Source organism: Argopecten irradians, chromosome 12, assembly GCF_041381155.1.
Source record: "Argopecten irradians isolate NY chromosome 12, Ai_NY, whole genome shotgun sequence".
NCBI lineage: Eukaryota > Metazoa > Mollusca > Bivalvia > Pectinida > Pectinidae > Argopecten > Argopecten irradians.
The window spans coordinates 6,866,681-6,880,005 of record NC_091145.1 but is presented as its reverse complement, the minus strand read 5'-3'; the positions used below and the strand labels follow the sequence as shown (position 1 = coordinate 6,880,005).

The following is a 13,325-nucleotide window of genomic DNA, read 5'->3' as shown; positions in this document are numbered from 1 at the left end:
ACAATTATGGAACAACTTTTATTCTCGAAACAAAAGATAACTTCTTTTACGTATATGAAAACTTTTGGTTTAAGTAATTTTTTGTGAGAAATCAAGGTCCGAGGACACAGCAAAACCCCTATACTTGTCAGGGTGAATAAGGTTATGATAATGTATTGTATTATTAATTATTATAATAATTAATAATTTGTAGAAGCTAGTTCCCTTTACCAGTCGTGATAAAATAGAAAATTTATTAAATGAGTAAAATTTTTTAATGTTTTTTTTCCTGTTTATATGTACATGTATTTCTTATCAATAACCTCAAACACATTATTTTTTCAAGGAAATTTATCAAATGAGTAAATAACTTTTTTATCTTTTTTCCTGTTTATATATACATTTTTTTCTTATAAATAACCTCAAACACATTATTTTTTCAAATTATCTTTAATTTTTTCAATTATCTTGTAACAATAAGATTGCTGAGTGAATTTGCGACCCGAATTAGTCGTATTAGTACTGCAGCTTTTGCTAAATATGTTTTCATTATGAATGATAATAAGATATTCATTACGATTTGCTGTAAGAATAGGACCAGAATGCTGATCGCAAATTCACTCAACAATTTTACTTTGACAGGATAATTTACATTGAAAAATAATGTGCTATCAGTTTTTATCAAATTTCTGGATACATTACATAGCATTATCATTATCATATGACTTAACACGTTTTGACCATGTCCATTAACTCTAACACGCGCCGACAATCTCTTGAAGACAGAGGTACAATAAACAAATGTATTGCCAAAGCATCACTAAGTCTTGAAGGGCAACACTTTATGTTTTACATTTGATAGATACTAAATGTGGAATGTGAGTGTGCACTACATATTGACATGAACCTCAACTTTATCTTGAATGATTATATCTATTAATAAATATTGATCTTATTTCTTTCATGTGTCTGCAGACTTTCTCAATAAATCACTTGTCATAATTCCCTTACATATCCGTTGACATCGCCTCACTTTAAGTCATGAGTTAAGCGCTCGCCACTGTGATGAAGGCTCTGGACCCCCCCCTGTCCAATACAAACCATAATCTATTGCATGTAGTAACTCTAATTGTTGTTGGTTATACATCATCAATACTGCAAACCAACTTTTTTCATGGTGTCTTTATATTGTCTTTTTAATGTTGATATTTAGTTCGCATTTTACAGTTGAAATGCTGCATTGTATTTTCATAGTCTTATGTTTTCGTGGCAATTAATTTTTCCCGAATTCATATCGCCTGGGAAAGACTCGAAATTTTAGCACACACAAAAACAAATTTGTTTATATCATAAACAAGTAATCCAAGTTAAGACTGTTTAATTAAAAAAATATTTTATTTTGTAGACATGAAAACAAAAAATATATATATCAACTAAACTTCACTAGACACATTTTCACATGAGTTGACCGCTGAAGACTTTTGGGTGTTAGTTCCGTAGGATGCTGTCCTATTGGGTGACTTCTGTGTAGTGTTTGATCCTTTTGTTATAACCTTTGTCTGTGTACCACCAGATATATACAATATCCTAAAATCAGAAAAATATTTCAAAAACTTTAATCAACTCATTCTAATTTAGTGAAATTCCGTCCATTTTTTTCTCCTTTTTTTTTTTTTTTTTTTGTTCTTAGCAATAATTACACCATTAAACTAGTCTATGTAAAAATGACAATGCCTTTTTACGTTATTTAATTCTAAAAAAATATCTAAGCCATCGTTATTATATACAGGTCATTTTACATTTGCAAAAATCAGCAACGGTGAATATCAATATTTATCCTGCAACTGTCCCACATACTGACCGATAACTACTGCCGGATAAACTTGTGCTTTATCCGTCAATACGAAATGCTTTATCCGTCAATACGATCACGTGGATTTGTTCCATATCTGACGGAACTTTTTCTAACTTGACCCAGAACTTGAACCTTCCGGTGAATGAAACGTCATTCAGTCCTGCTAAAAAAACGTTTGACGTCACATTTCACCGAAATGACGTCATTTTTTTCTCGATATGGTGAAAATCTCGTATGGCGTTGTCGTCTTTTTCTTGGCTCATGGCAAAGGTATGTACTGTAAAGTAATTCTTTAATGGATATTTATTGTTATTTGAGTATTTCCATTTCCTTTCAGTGATATTTGTATCACACTGAATAGAATTACGGTGACTGTTTGTGAATGCGCTTATTTATTTCCCACGGCAGTAAAAAGGAGTACACTTTCATTCGGTTAAGTGAATGAATCTTTACCTCCGCATCAAAGAAGCGACTCGCTTCGAGCGAAACAAAGTAAATAACTGTCAATTTGCTTTCTTTTTGAATGACATAATGGTTGCAGGATAAACAGAATACACGGTTAGTATCTTACAATACAAGTTTTATTTTGGTGCTCGACACGGAAAGCCGAGATGACTCGGCAAAGCCTCGTCATCTCGACTTTCCTAAGTCTCGCACCAAAATAAACCTTGTATTGTAAGATACTAACCATGTATTCTCTATATATATAATGAGATATACTTATATATATTTATTTTGTGCAAAGATGATATATATATACCTTTGAAGTCTTCAGATCTAGCAATGTTTAAGAATTAATTTGAATAGATTTTTAATGTTATTTAGGTTAACACAATCATCTGACCGTGACGTGTGTTTTGTAAAGGATGCTTTCTTAGCTTTGTGTCATAGCTCCATTAATCAATCTAATTATGGATATTTTAATATTATAGCATAGAATTACATAGCGGACAGCTAGGACGGATATTGAACGACAATTTTTCTTTTTGATACTTACTAGCTGGTAAAATTGTTGGGAGGTTGTTAAATTCCAGCTATAATATGTAATAAATCATTGTATCTCGTAATTGTTTCAATTTTATTTGCGGGTGTTTGATTATATATAAATTTGCGGAAATTGATTTGACAATGAACAAAGCGAAAGTTGAAAAAATAGCGAATAAATGCAGCTATACAGTAAATAATACAGCGATGCTAAGTTTAACTGTATTGTCTTTATCTGCATTTATGAAACAAATATGTAAAAATGAAATATAAAAATGTGATTTCATCTTACGCCAAATCGTTAATGGTTTCGCATTCTCGGCTCCCATCGGCTGTCAAGCTATCGCTATATCAACTGTACTGACAGAGTGAAAGGAAGGGATTAACTCTGATGGATGAGAATGATGGTTTCACAGTATGATACTTACACCACCATTATCAGGACAAAGAAGTAGAGACATGCAGCTATCAGATATGGGAATCCACGGAGAATGGATACTGTCGCTTGGTAAATATTTGTGGATAGAGAGTTGCCCGCTAAAACCGTGGCGATTCCTACCAACTGATAAACCATGAAGAAGGAACCTGTCGGGGTAACCGGTAGATTTATCAGTTTTAAATGACAAAATTTTGATACTTTAAATTTTCAGTTTCTCGTGATATTAAAAACATTTGGTGATCTTTTCAATCATCAGGAATAACAGTAACATACAGTAAAACTTTGTTATAACGAATCCCTTGGAACCAGAAGAAAGTATTCGTTATAACAGAAATTCGTTATAGAGTTTGTTAAACAATAAGTTAATCAAAACCATAGGCTGATTGCATCCCGAAAAATCGTAGTAACTCAGATCACTCACAAAGTAGACAACAATGTCAGATTTCACATTATCGACATTAAAATGTATGATTGTTTGATCGTATTTGATAATCTGTCAATCAATTCACTTACTGACTCACGTTTAACTTTAGATAAGCCTACATCCAGCACTTTCAGAAGAAAACAAATTCAGAAAAAAATGTTAAAGAGCAAAAACTTGACTGGACCATGAAATTACTTCGTATCAAACGATGATTCATTATGAACAAATTCCTTATACATTATTTGAAGAAATATAAATAAGGAGGATTTTAATTTACTTCGTAATAAGCAGAAATTCGTATCATACAGATTCGTCTTAAGAAAGTTTTGCTGTATCAAGGAAATTATTCACAATTAAAAAAAGAAAGAATATCTTTGACATGTTCGACACTAAATAAATACATTATTTACATAATACGTATAGTGGAAAAGTTTTCTGACGTAAGATTATACATGCATATGGGGGTCCTTCAGCTCAAACCACCGGGGTAGCCATTTTAAAATAAAGTGAATTTTGCCCTGAAAATAAATCATGCAAATCTAATGTTTTTATTTATTCATTATCAGCATTGATATTTTGAACCCAAATTACAATCCGAGTTACATTTACATCATTGTGGGAAAGATTTTCAATTCTGAAATTCAAAATTAACCAGACAACCAGTGGTGCGGACAAAAACGTTCGAAGGTCTATTTTACCATACAGAGGTACCATTTTGAAGGTATATTTTTTATTCAGAGGGTCTATTTCGAAGGTACATTTTTCTATACGGAGGTTTTTTTTCGAAAGTACATTTTTGTATACAGAGCGGTCATTTCGAACGTCTATTTTCCTATACAATGGTACTATTTCAAATGTCTTTTGTAAACAGAGGGGCTATTTCAAAGATATATTTTTCTATACAGAGAACCATTTCGAAGGTCTAATTTTCTATGTAGAGGGGTCGATTCGAAGTCTATTTTTCTACACAAAGAGGTCATTTCGAAGGTCTAATTTTTATTTAGTATCCTGCTCCCTATAAAACAAGTATCCTCACCTTGTTTACTTTCTATGACCATCCTGGACATGGCGGATCGGATAACAACACCTGTCAGTATAGACAAAACACCAACGCTCGTCCCTGCGTAAATAGAACTTCAAAAGTTGGGTAAGTACTTATGTTATACACAAAAATATTTATGGCACATATAAAAATGATAATGTTATATAAAATATACTTCTGTGACATAAAAAATGATTTTGATACATATAAAACAATGCTGAAAACTTTTTACATTATCCTACAGTTTTGCTACATTTAGCTAATTCAGATCTCGACCTATTTTGTAGGGACTTAATTACTGCATATTTTGCTGCAAATTCCATTATCCGTATCGCAATAAATATACAATTTGTTCCCATACATTCTACTTACCAAGCTAATATTACATGCATAATTCTCTCTTTTTCTTTTACTTAGTATCTTTTCCCCAGCTAACGTCACATGTTCATTTCTCTCTCTCTCTTTAACGTCATATGTTCATACCTCTTTCTCTCTCTCTCTCTCTCTGCTATGAATATTTTCACGAGTTCGACTGTACTGTAAATGTTTTATTTTGAGAGAGAGAGAGAGAGAGAGAGAGAGAGAGAGAGAGAGAGAGAGAGAGAGAGAGAGAGAGAGAGAGAGATGCATAAAGGGCTATTTCATCCAACGGAAATCTAATTAAAAATGATTGTTAATATATCATAAAATAATCACATTGTCAATTCGAAAGCTTTTGTAGATAGAAGTGTGCTATATTTAATGTTTAATATTTATCTAAAAGCAACTTAATTCAGTAAATGTAGCAATTTCATTGGAAAATATAATAAAATGGTATATCATGTATGTAAAAGATAAAACCATTATATTTCACGTTGTGTGTATGTATACAGTTATGAACAACCTTTCAAGGAATACAAACCCAAATAAAGCATCCAAGACTGAGAAGCGAAACCTATTATGGTATTATCGCCTATTAAGGATAGCAGACCTAAAATGGCTAGAGGTTCGTCCCGCCCTTTCTTTGTCGTTAATTGTAATATCACAGCTCCTAAAGCAGTATGAATTAATGAAGAGGACGCGGTGAACCATCCGATATTTTTTGAATTCCAACATAATGGAAACCCTGTGTAGTATATTGTTGATATCCCTGACACCGCCATTGCGGAAAACTCCATGGATATATAAATGGAAAAACAAAACAAAAACTTCCAGCGTTTATTTCCATGGAGCTGTGTTTTGTCATATAAAAATGACATAGAGTCCCGGAACAGGTCACATGTTGATTTCTTTTTTACTTTACGTTGTAATGTTTCCGGTACAAAACTTATTATGAAGATCACCATGAGAAAGTTCAAGCCTGCTGTCAAAACGACTGGAAAGAAAAATCCGGAACCAGATATCATATATCCGGTACCAAGTTTAGCTGCGAACGTTCCAATTCCTAGAAAAACATCCACTAACGCAAACGATGACGTTCGGCTTTGATTCCTTTCAGTTGTATCTGCAATACTCGAGTTTCTTGCTATATTAAATAAATATCTACACCCTGTCAGCCCTTCAACGGCGGCCGCCAATACGAAGAAATATAAAGGAAGTTTGAAATAAATGGCTACGGCCTTTATAGCATATTCTAGGAACATACCAACTGTAGACATCACGAACAATGGTTTACGTCCTATTTTGTCAGAATATATCCCAAACAGCATAACCACAGGCAATGTCGTAGCATGTTCAGCTATGTTGCAATAGAACGACCATTTCGCTGCAAGTTTCTGTCCTAATATTTCTTCTCTCGTAGTCTCATTAAAACGCCTGCCACACGAGTTTTCGGTCTCGTTCTTATGTTGGGTCAACGTTTCATTGACAGCGTGCTGGGATAATTCCCGTGTTAACTGGATAATGTACTGAGCTTTAGCTTCGGATCCAAAGTCTAAAATAAGAGACGAAAACACCACGGCAATGATGAAGGCCTTGTTACTCGTAATCGGGGTAACACGTTTTACCCCGCAGTCGTTTTGGATTTTGGTAGAGTTGGTATGCTCTAATAGCGAAGATCGTTCATTCTTCATGGTTAACTATATACAGGTTTCAAACAAAAACAAAAGAAAACACTAGCAGATTTGGATGTAAAACGGCATCACATTGGTATCCATAAAACTATTTAAACGTGAGTATTTGACATCTGCATCTAGTTAAGGGCATTCACACTCTACTAACTTTGTTGTCATACATTTGTATATGAAGGTCTTCCATATCTAGATAAACATATAGGTATGTGTGTATATTCAAACATGTGATACAAACGAGAAATTATCGTGGGTAATATATGATATAGCTACCTGATGCCCTAATTTAAAATAATGTGTACTTGATTATAGACATATCATATATATATGTTGTGTTTTTTAGAAACAGATTCATCAATTTATTTCTTTTCTTTTATTTTATCTGTTTGTTGATGTAATTATTTAGCTTTATATGTATTTATTTGACCTATTAACTTATTTAACGATATATTACAGATATATCTATGAATTGTATCATCAGAAAAAATATGTGAAATATTATGGATACTGTTTAAAAAAATTAATTCAAATTTGATTAATTGTCATTTCTAAATAATTCATTAATTACTATCCTCTGTTTTAAATGATTATTATTAAATTAGATATTATTGTCTGGTGACCTAGCAATGAACTGGTAACCTGTATATCTAATCCTGGCGATATCGGGCAATCAACAGATAAACAAATATATACGTACAATACATTGCAAAGTTTATCTGGAAATTCTAATCTGGAGAGTTACCTCCATTCATTCTACTCCGTCAGGACTTCTGACATGATGAAACAAAGAGGAATAACTCTGATAGATAAGAATGACATTTGGACAGATTGTATACAATAGGAAATTTAACTAGGACAGTCAAAATCGATAAAAACACACGTGAATTATATCTCCGGTTGTTGAGGACTTGAGATTTGTTTCAGGTCTTTAAAAGACGTCCTTATTACATATATTGAGAAAATATGCCTGCAAACGTTCCCACAAAGACTGTATATGGTATATAGATTGTGATTATGTTCTCAAAAGACATAATTTAGAAGGAGATAGGGAATTATTTTTTTGAAATATTAACTGTTTCGTGAGTGTAGTCCCTAAATGCATTCTTTTTTGATTTATTCAAGACCTTTTGGGATTTTGAAGTCGTAGACAACAAAATAGAAGGACATTGTTTATAGGCAGAAATTGTTTATTCATTTTGATTGTACAGGTATCAGGCAGCCAAAGGTGGCTGATAACGGTGACAAAATTGTTTACGCTATATGATATGATACTATAGATAAAAATGATCGTTCCAATAGAAATTGAATTATAAATAGGATGATTCTTACAAAGTATGGTCTTTAAATCTTCATGTTACAGTGTATATTTTCTAATAAAGAATCTTAGAAAAAGGAAGCAATATAACAAGCTGTCTAAGTATACAAAACACGTTATATCTCATTAATAATATCCGTCATATTGATTTAATCTAATTCAGCGCCAAACACGTCACATCGCTGACGGCTTTAGTTTGCATATAACAAAGATTTGGGTATTTGACAAACTCCACGAGGAGACTCAGATGTACTATTCTCATAACATAATTGATTCAATGTACAATATAAATATCACATCAGCAATAGGACGATAGATTCCCGTTTTAATCTTAAATAAACAACGAAGATCTATACATTATATTTGCCTTCTTAGAATAGGAAATCAATGACATTGTCAAATCGAGAAGGATTTATTAAAAATATAATTTCATACGCATTCCCTTTTCCCTGTAAGTAGTTTATTTTGGTAATCCATTTGTATATTGACACCTTTGTCTTAGTGGAAATTCCAAGAGCCTTTCGGCGTCTGCCATGATTATTGAACATTGTTATAGATTTTTTTAGAACTTTTTATCTTTAAAATTGCATTAATTGCTGCTATAATTTCAGAAAAATGTTTGGCCTGTTTATTCAGGTAAAAGAGTCTATCATAAATAGTATGAGACAACAAAGATGCATTTGATAGTCCAGTGTCAATAGCATGCACATTACAAATGATTAAGCCGCTAGAAAACCATATTTACATTTAGCCTGCATTAAGAGCAATACATTCGGTGGACATACGTTGCAAACATGCACTATCGACAAATTTGCTAAACAATCAATTAGACCGGACAACTTTTTTTTAGTTTAAATATGTGCAAAAATTGACTTAAGATACTTTGTATCTTTGAAATGATTCAAGATTAACCTGCCCGGTAAAAATGGAAATTATGATTTACATTACGTTACTTAAAAGCGTTTTGTTCATGTCGTTTAAAAAAAATCCATATATTGATCTCAAATGAAACTAATTCTAGAAATAATAATATTTTTACGCTAAGTCAATGGGACTCATTCACGTACCACGTGATACCCGATAACTTTCGTGCAGGACTATTGTTTCTATTGGTGATGGAATGAGTCAAATGACGTTATCCCGGGATAACGTCATTTCAGCGGGAACATTACAAAGAGTTACGTTCCATCACCACTGGAGATACTAGTCCCGCACAAACGTTATCGGATATCACGTGGTACGTGAATGAGTCCCATTGACTTAGCGTAAAATATTATTATTTCTAGAAATAATACGGTATGGGTAATTCAACTGATAGACATTAAAACATGACTGATCAACGTTCTAGAATCCATTTTATGTTTAGACACTTTTCGGATGTCGAAACAGGGGAGTTATGCTTCTCATCCATCCGATTAAAAGTATTTGTTTGTGGTTTCGTTTACTTAGTAATACGCCTGAGTAGGCAATGAAGAGGTAGCGAAAAGTCGATAAAATCACCAGACGTGCTGCAAGCAAAACCGTTATATTGGTGCTTTAGATAATAATTGCCATGCAAGTCGTGGTCGAAACAGTCGCTCGATGTTACACGGCACCTCTTGGTTATATATACGACCGTATATCGTATCAGGCAATACCGCATGTTTCTATTGGAGACTTGAAAGTAAGCATAAAACCCTTTTTATGTTTAAAATATTGGAAACAAGTCACTTTGTGTTTTCAATCTTCAGAAATCGCCGTGAGTTGACCAATACCTATATTTTGGATATATTAATGTAAAAGGTAAATCCGAAACAAAATGGAAAAGACAAAAACTACATTTCAAAAGATTTAATGTATTTAATAATTATGAATTATAGTAAATATGAATTAATGAATTTTCGTTTGTTTCCATACTTCATATGATTTTCTGATTGGCAGATAACTCGACGATATCATGACGTCACAATAGAGACGTCGGCGTTGCGTATTGATTTAGAAAAAAAAGGATCCATTGGAAAATCAATGGAATAGTACGTTTAAAAGTATTTTATCTTATCATGTTGTTTGAAATAAAAATGATTATAAGCATTTATGTAGTATTTTTTATATCAACAAACAAAATTTCTTTCGTACCCCGATGAAGTAACAAAATAGTGACATCAATGCTTGAATAAATGTTATAGACTTCATCATGCTTGCTAACCAAGTATTACGTCCACCTACTCCATGGCTTACGATCACGTAAATCTCTACACCTCTGGACTATCTCATAGTAAAACTGAAGGCAGCACAGAGGGAAAAGTCTGAACCAATCACATTCCAGCAAAAAGTCATCTTAAGACTACAGAGAGAGAGAGCGACGTCCTATTTAAAAACCACACAGTCAACCAGAGTGTACCGTTATACGGCTCTTTCGATATACATTTAATAACTAAACTACCAGTTCTGTTCTGTTGCCTTTAATTTGAGATAGTTTTGGGATGTAGAGGTCATAAGTAATCGGAACCCCTGGAGTATCGGAGATGTTCATGACTCTTCTTGTGAGGAAGAGTAAGCTGATTGTCACCAATGGCTTGCGAAGATGTAAGTACATGTCGAGTATTAAATAACTACGTGTAAATATTATTCTTCAAACTACCGATGAGTTGTGAAAAAGCTTACAACAGTTAGATAGACCCCCTTGCCAGTGAAGTCCGGTAGGGCATTGTATGTGTGCGATACCAATTAAACAACTCCAGGTTTACAATAACAATAAATTTTACACTGATGAAAACCAATCCTTATATAAACTAAGAAACCACAATTTTAACGCCAAAACTGTCATCTACTTGTAGGTTTAAATACAATCCATTCTAAAAATAGACAACCAATTAACAAATAGTAACAGTTTTAGGCGCTACACTACATCCGGCGTGGTAGCTTGAAGTTTGTTGGTACTATATGGGATTCACCGCTTGATTTTTTTTATGTTATTTACATTTCCTTCAGGAAAGCTTTAATATTTACGAAACATTAATTGTAGTGTTATAAATATTTATCACTCGATATTCAATAATTTCGCCCATGCCATTTTTTTTTTTTTTTTTATTTTATTTATTCCAAATTTTTATCAGAGTTATATATAACATATAAACAAGACACAACTTTCATTTCTAACACATATTATGCATGTATTTTGTTTTACATTGAGACATATTAATTTAAAATTAATTAAATTGCCAAAAAGGAGTAGGCCGTTATAAAGCTTAATTTGTATGCATTATAATACAAGAGTTATTCCCTCAACTAACTAATAGTATAACTCTCATATATATATATATAGACTAAGTTACACGCACAGACTCATACCACGACTTATTGATTATATACATACACACCTATTTTCATACAACCATACAAACTTACAAATAAGACACCTGCACTTGACAATAACAAACAAACATAGAAGAAGAAAGAGTTGAGGAAATAGAGAGAGAGGGGTACAAAAAAGGGGAAGAGGGTGAAGAAAAAAAATAAAAAAAAGCTGGGGGAAGATCTAGGAGCGGAAGTGATGCTGGGTTAAGCAAGAGCAATAATTTAAAGATTATAAGATAATTATCATACACATTATTATAAGGTTTGAACTTATTTTACATTGATACAAAAAAGATGTACATGTTTATATATATACACACATATATTGATAACTTTAATGAGATAGCTGTACCAGAGGCATTCATTTTTTCTATTCATATTTAAAAATCTACGGCTCTTGTTCGTCTTGGCTATTAGATATATAGTTTTAAATATTATAGTATTCCTTGATTTCTGTTATTGCTACATATGAATTTAATCTTTAATTTAGACATCCTCACTTATATTGCATATGCCACAGTGTAATACGACCTGGAACGATTTTTATTGGCTGAAAATCCATCGTGAATTCATGACAGAAACAGAAAAATGACGTGACGCAGGATTTCAAGGACGGCGGGACAAAATGGCGGTCTACGCTGTAATTTATTATAATACTTTTTGACGTGAGATTCTTCAAAATGTAGGTTGTTGTAGTTATGTGATAAAAAGTATTTAAATGTGTTCATTTAACGAGATTTTATGAAAATTTTATTTTTGCTCGCATAGTTATGAATTTATCTCCTTAGTGTCAGGTTTTGTTTCAATAAAGAAGGCCAATAACCTTACAGTAATTGTACTACTGGTTAGATGTTATATTTGGGGTAAACTTAAGCTGTATTCGAGGGCATATTCATTTCCGCGAACAGAAATATCCGCGATTAAATTGGAAAAAATGGGAAATAAGGTAACTTATATACATTATAGCTCATTAATGTTCTCCCTTGATAAATGCGTGAAGATTACTTTCCGCGCATAAGTAATGAAAGAACAAACTTTCCCCGCGAAATGTACAGTAAAACGAGTTCATAATACTTACCTCGGTAAGAAAGTTTCTGAGATATGTCCCCTGGCCGAGACACACAATGTTCTATAACGTGGTAGTTTCTGATCCTGTATAGCAGTCCGGTTAGCATAAAGGGAGTGCGACGACTGGTTTGGCCGTTGTGGTTATAATGTGACCGGTTGAGCAATGTTTTGCGCGTCATGATTCAGTAAGATCGCACTATAAAAGACAAGGAGACAACATCAATATACCGCAGCTCCCCAAATTATTCACACAAGCAACACTTTGCAAACAGACAAGGGGTCGTTCTTAAACAACCTTAAACTGCTAAACGAACATTAATTTCAATTAATTAATTAAACAACCAACGTCTGAAACAAACACACACATACAATACCAAATTTAAATGCGGACAGGGATTCAAAATAAAAATTATTATGATATCAAGATTTTCACTAGGATGCATTAGTGAAGAATGTGAGCTTTGAGCTTAATTGTTTATGAGCATCTTCAGAAAGTCTATAGTTACATATTCATAGTGGTCCCATTGTCAAACGTTTCTGAGATAAAAAAAATATTCCATCGGCTGCATTTTCTTTTTTTCAACATTCTTGCAATTGTTAAGTTAAAAATGCATAAGTGGAATTTAAGAATCCGTCCAAAATGATTTTTTTTTCAAGAAGGCGACTGAGTCGCCTCTTGATGTGGTGTTTTTGATCGACAAGGAAATAGAACAAATGAGTTTCCGACTCCTTTCAAGTAAACGTCAATTCAACCACCGACGATAAGGTAGCATTTAAGATAGATTTAAAATGCAAGATTAACTAAATACAGATCTAACATGATAACTTCTGTGCA

At 32.8% G+C, this 13,325-nt stretch overlaps 1 protein-coding gene across 1 annotated transcript; it reads right to left on the bottom strand.

The window, feature by feature from the left end:
- Positions 1-1,362: 1,362 nt before the first annotated feature.
- Positions 1,363-6,917, bottom strand: LOC138304609 (proton-coupled folate transporter-like). The gene is made up of 4 exons (XM_069244777.1): positions 5,625-6,917; positions 4,718-4,801; positions 3,247-3,403; positions 1,363-1,566 (listed from the first exon to the last, which is right to left on the bottom strand). The coding sequence occupies exons 1-4, from the start codon at positions 6,772-6,774 to the stop codon at positions 1,413-1,415; spliced, it is 1,545 nt and encodes a 514-aa protein (XP_069100878.1). The 5' UTR covers positions 6,775-6,917; the 3' UTR covers positions 1,363-1,412.
- Between the last annotated feature and the right edge of the window lie 6,408 nt (positions 6,918-13,325).

Excerpts from the sequence above, each read along its gene's own strand:
- LOC138304609 (XM_069244777.1), bottom strand. The coding sequence starts at position 6,774 with ATGAAGAATGAACGATCTTCGCTATTAGAGCATACCAACTCTACCAAA. Across the intron at positions 4,802-5,624 it reads GTCTTGGATGCTTTATTTGG|GGACGAGCGTTGGTGTTTTG; the intron begins GTTTGTATTCCT and ends CTATTTACGCAG. Across the intron at positions 1,567-3,246 it reads TTTGTCCTGATAATGGTGGT|GATATTGTATATATCTGGTG; the intron begins GTAAGTATCATA and ends TTCTGATTTTAG.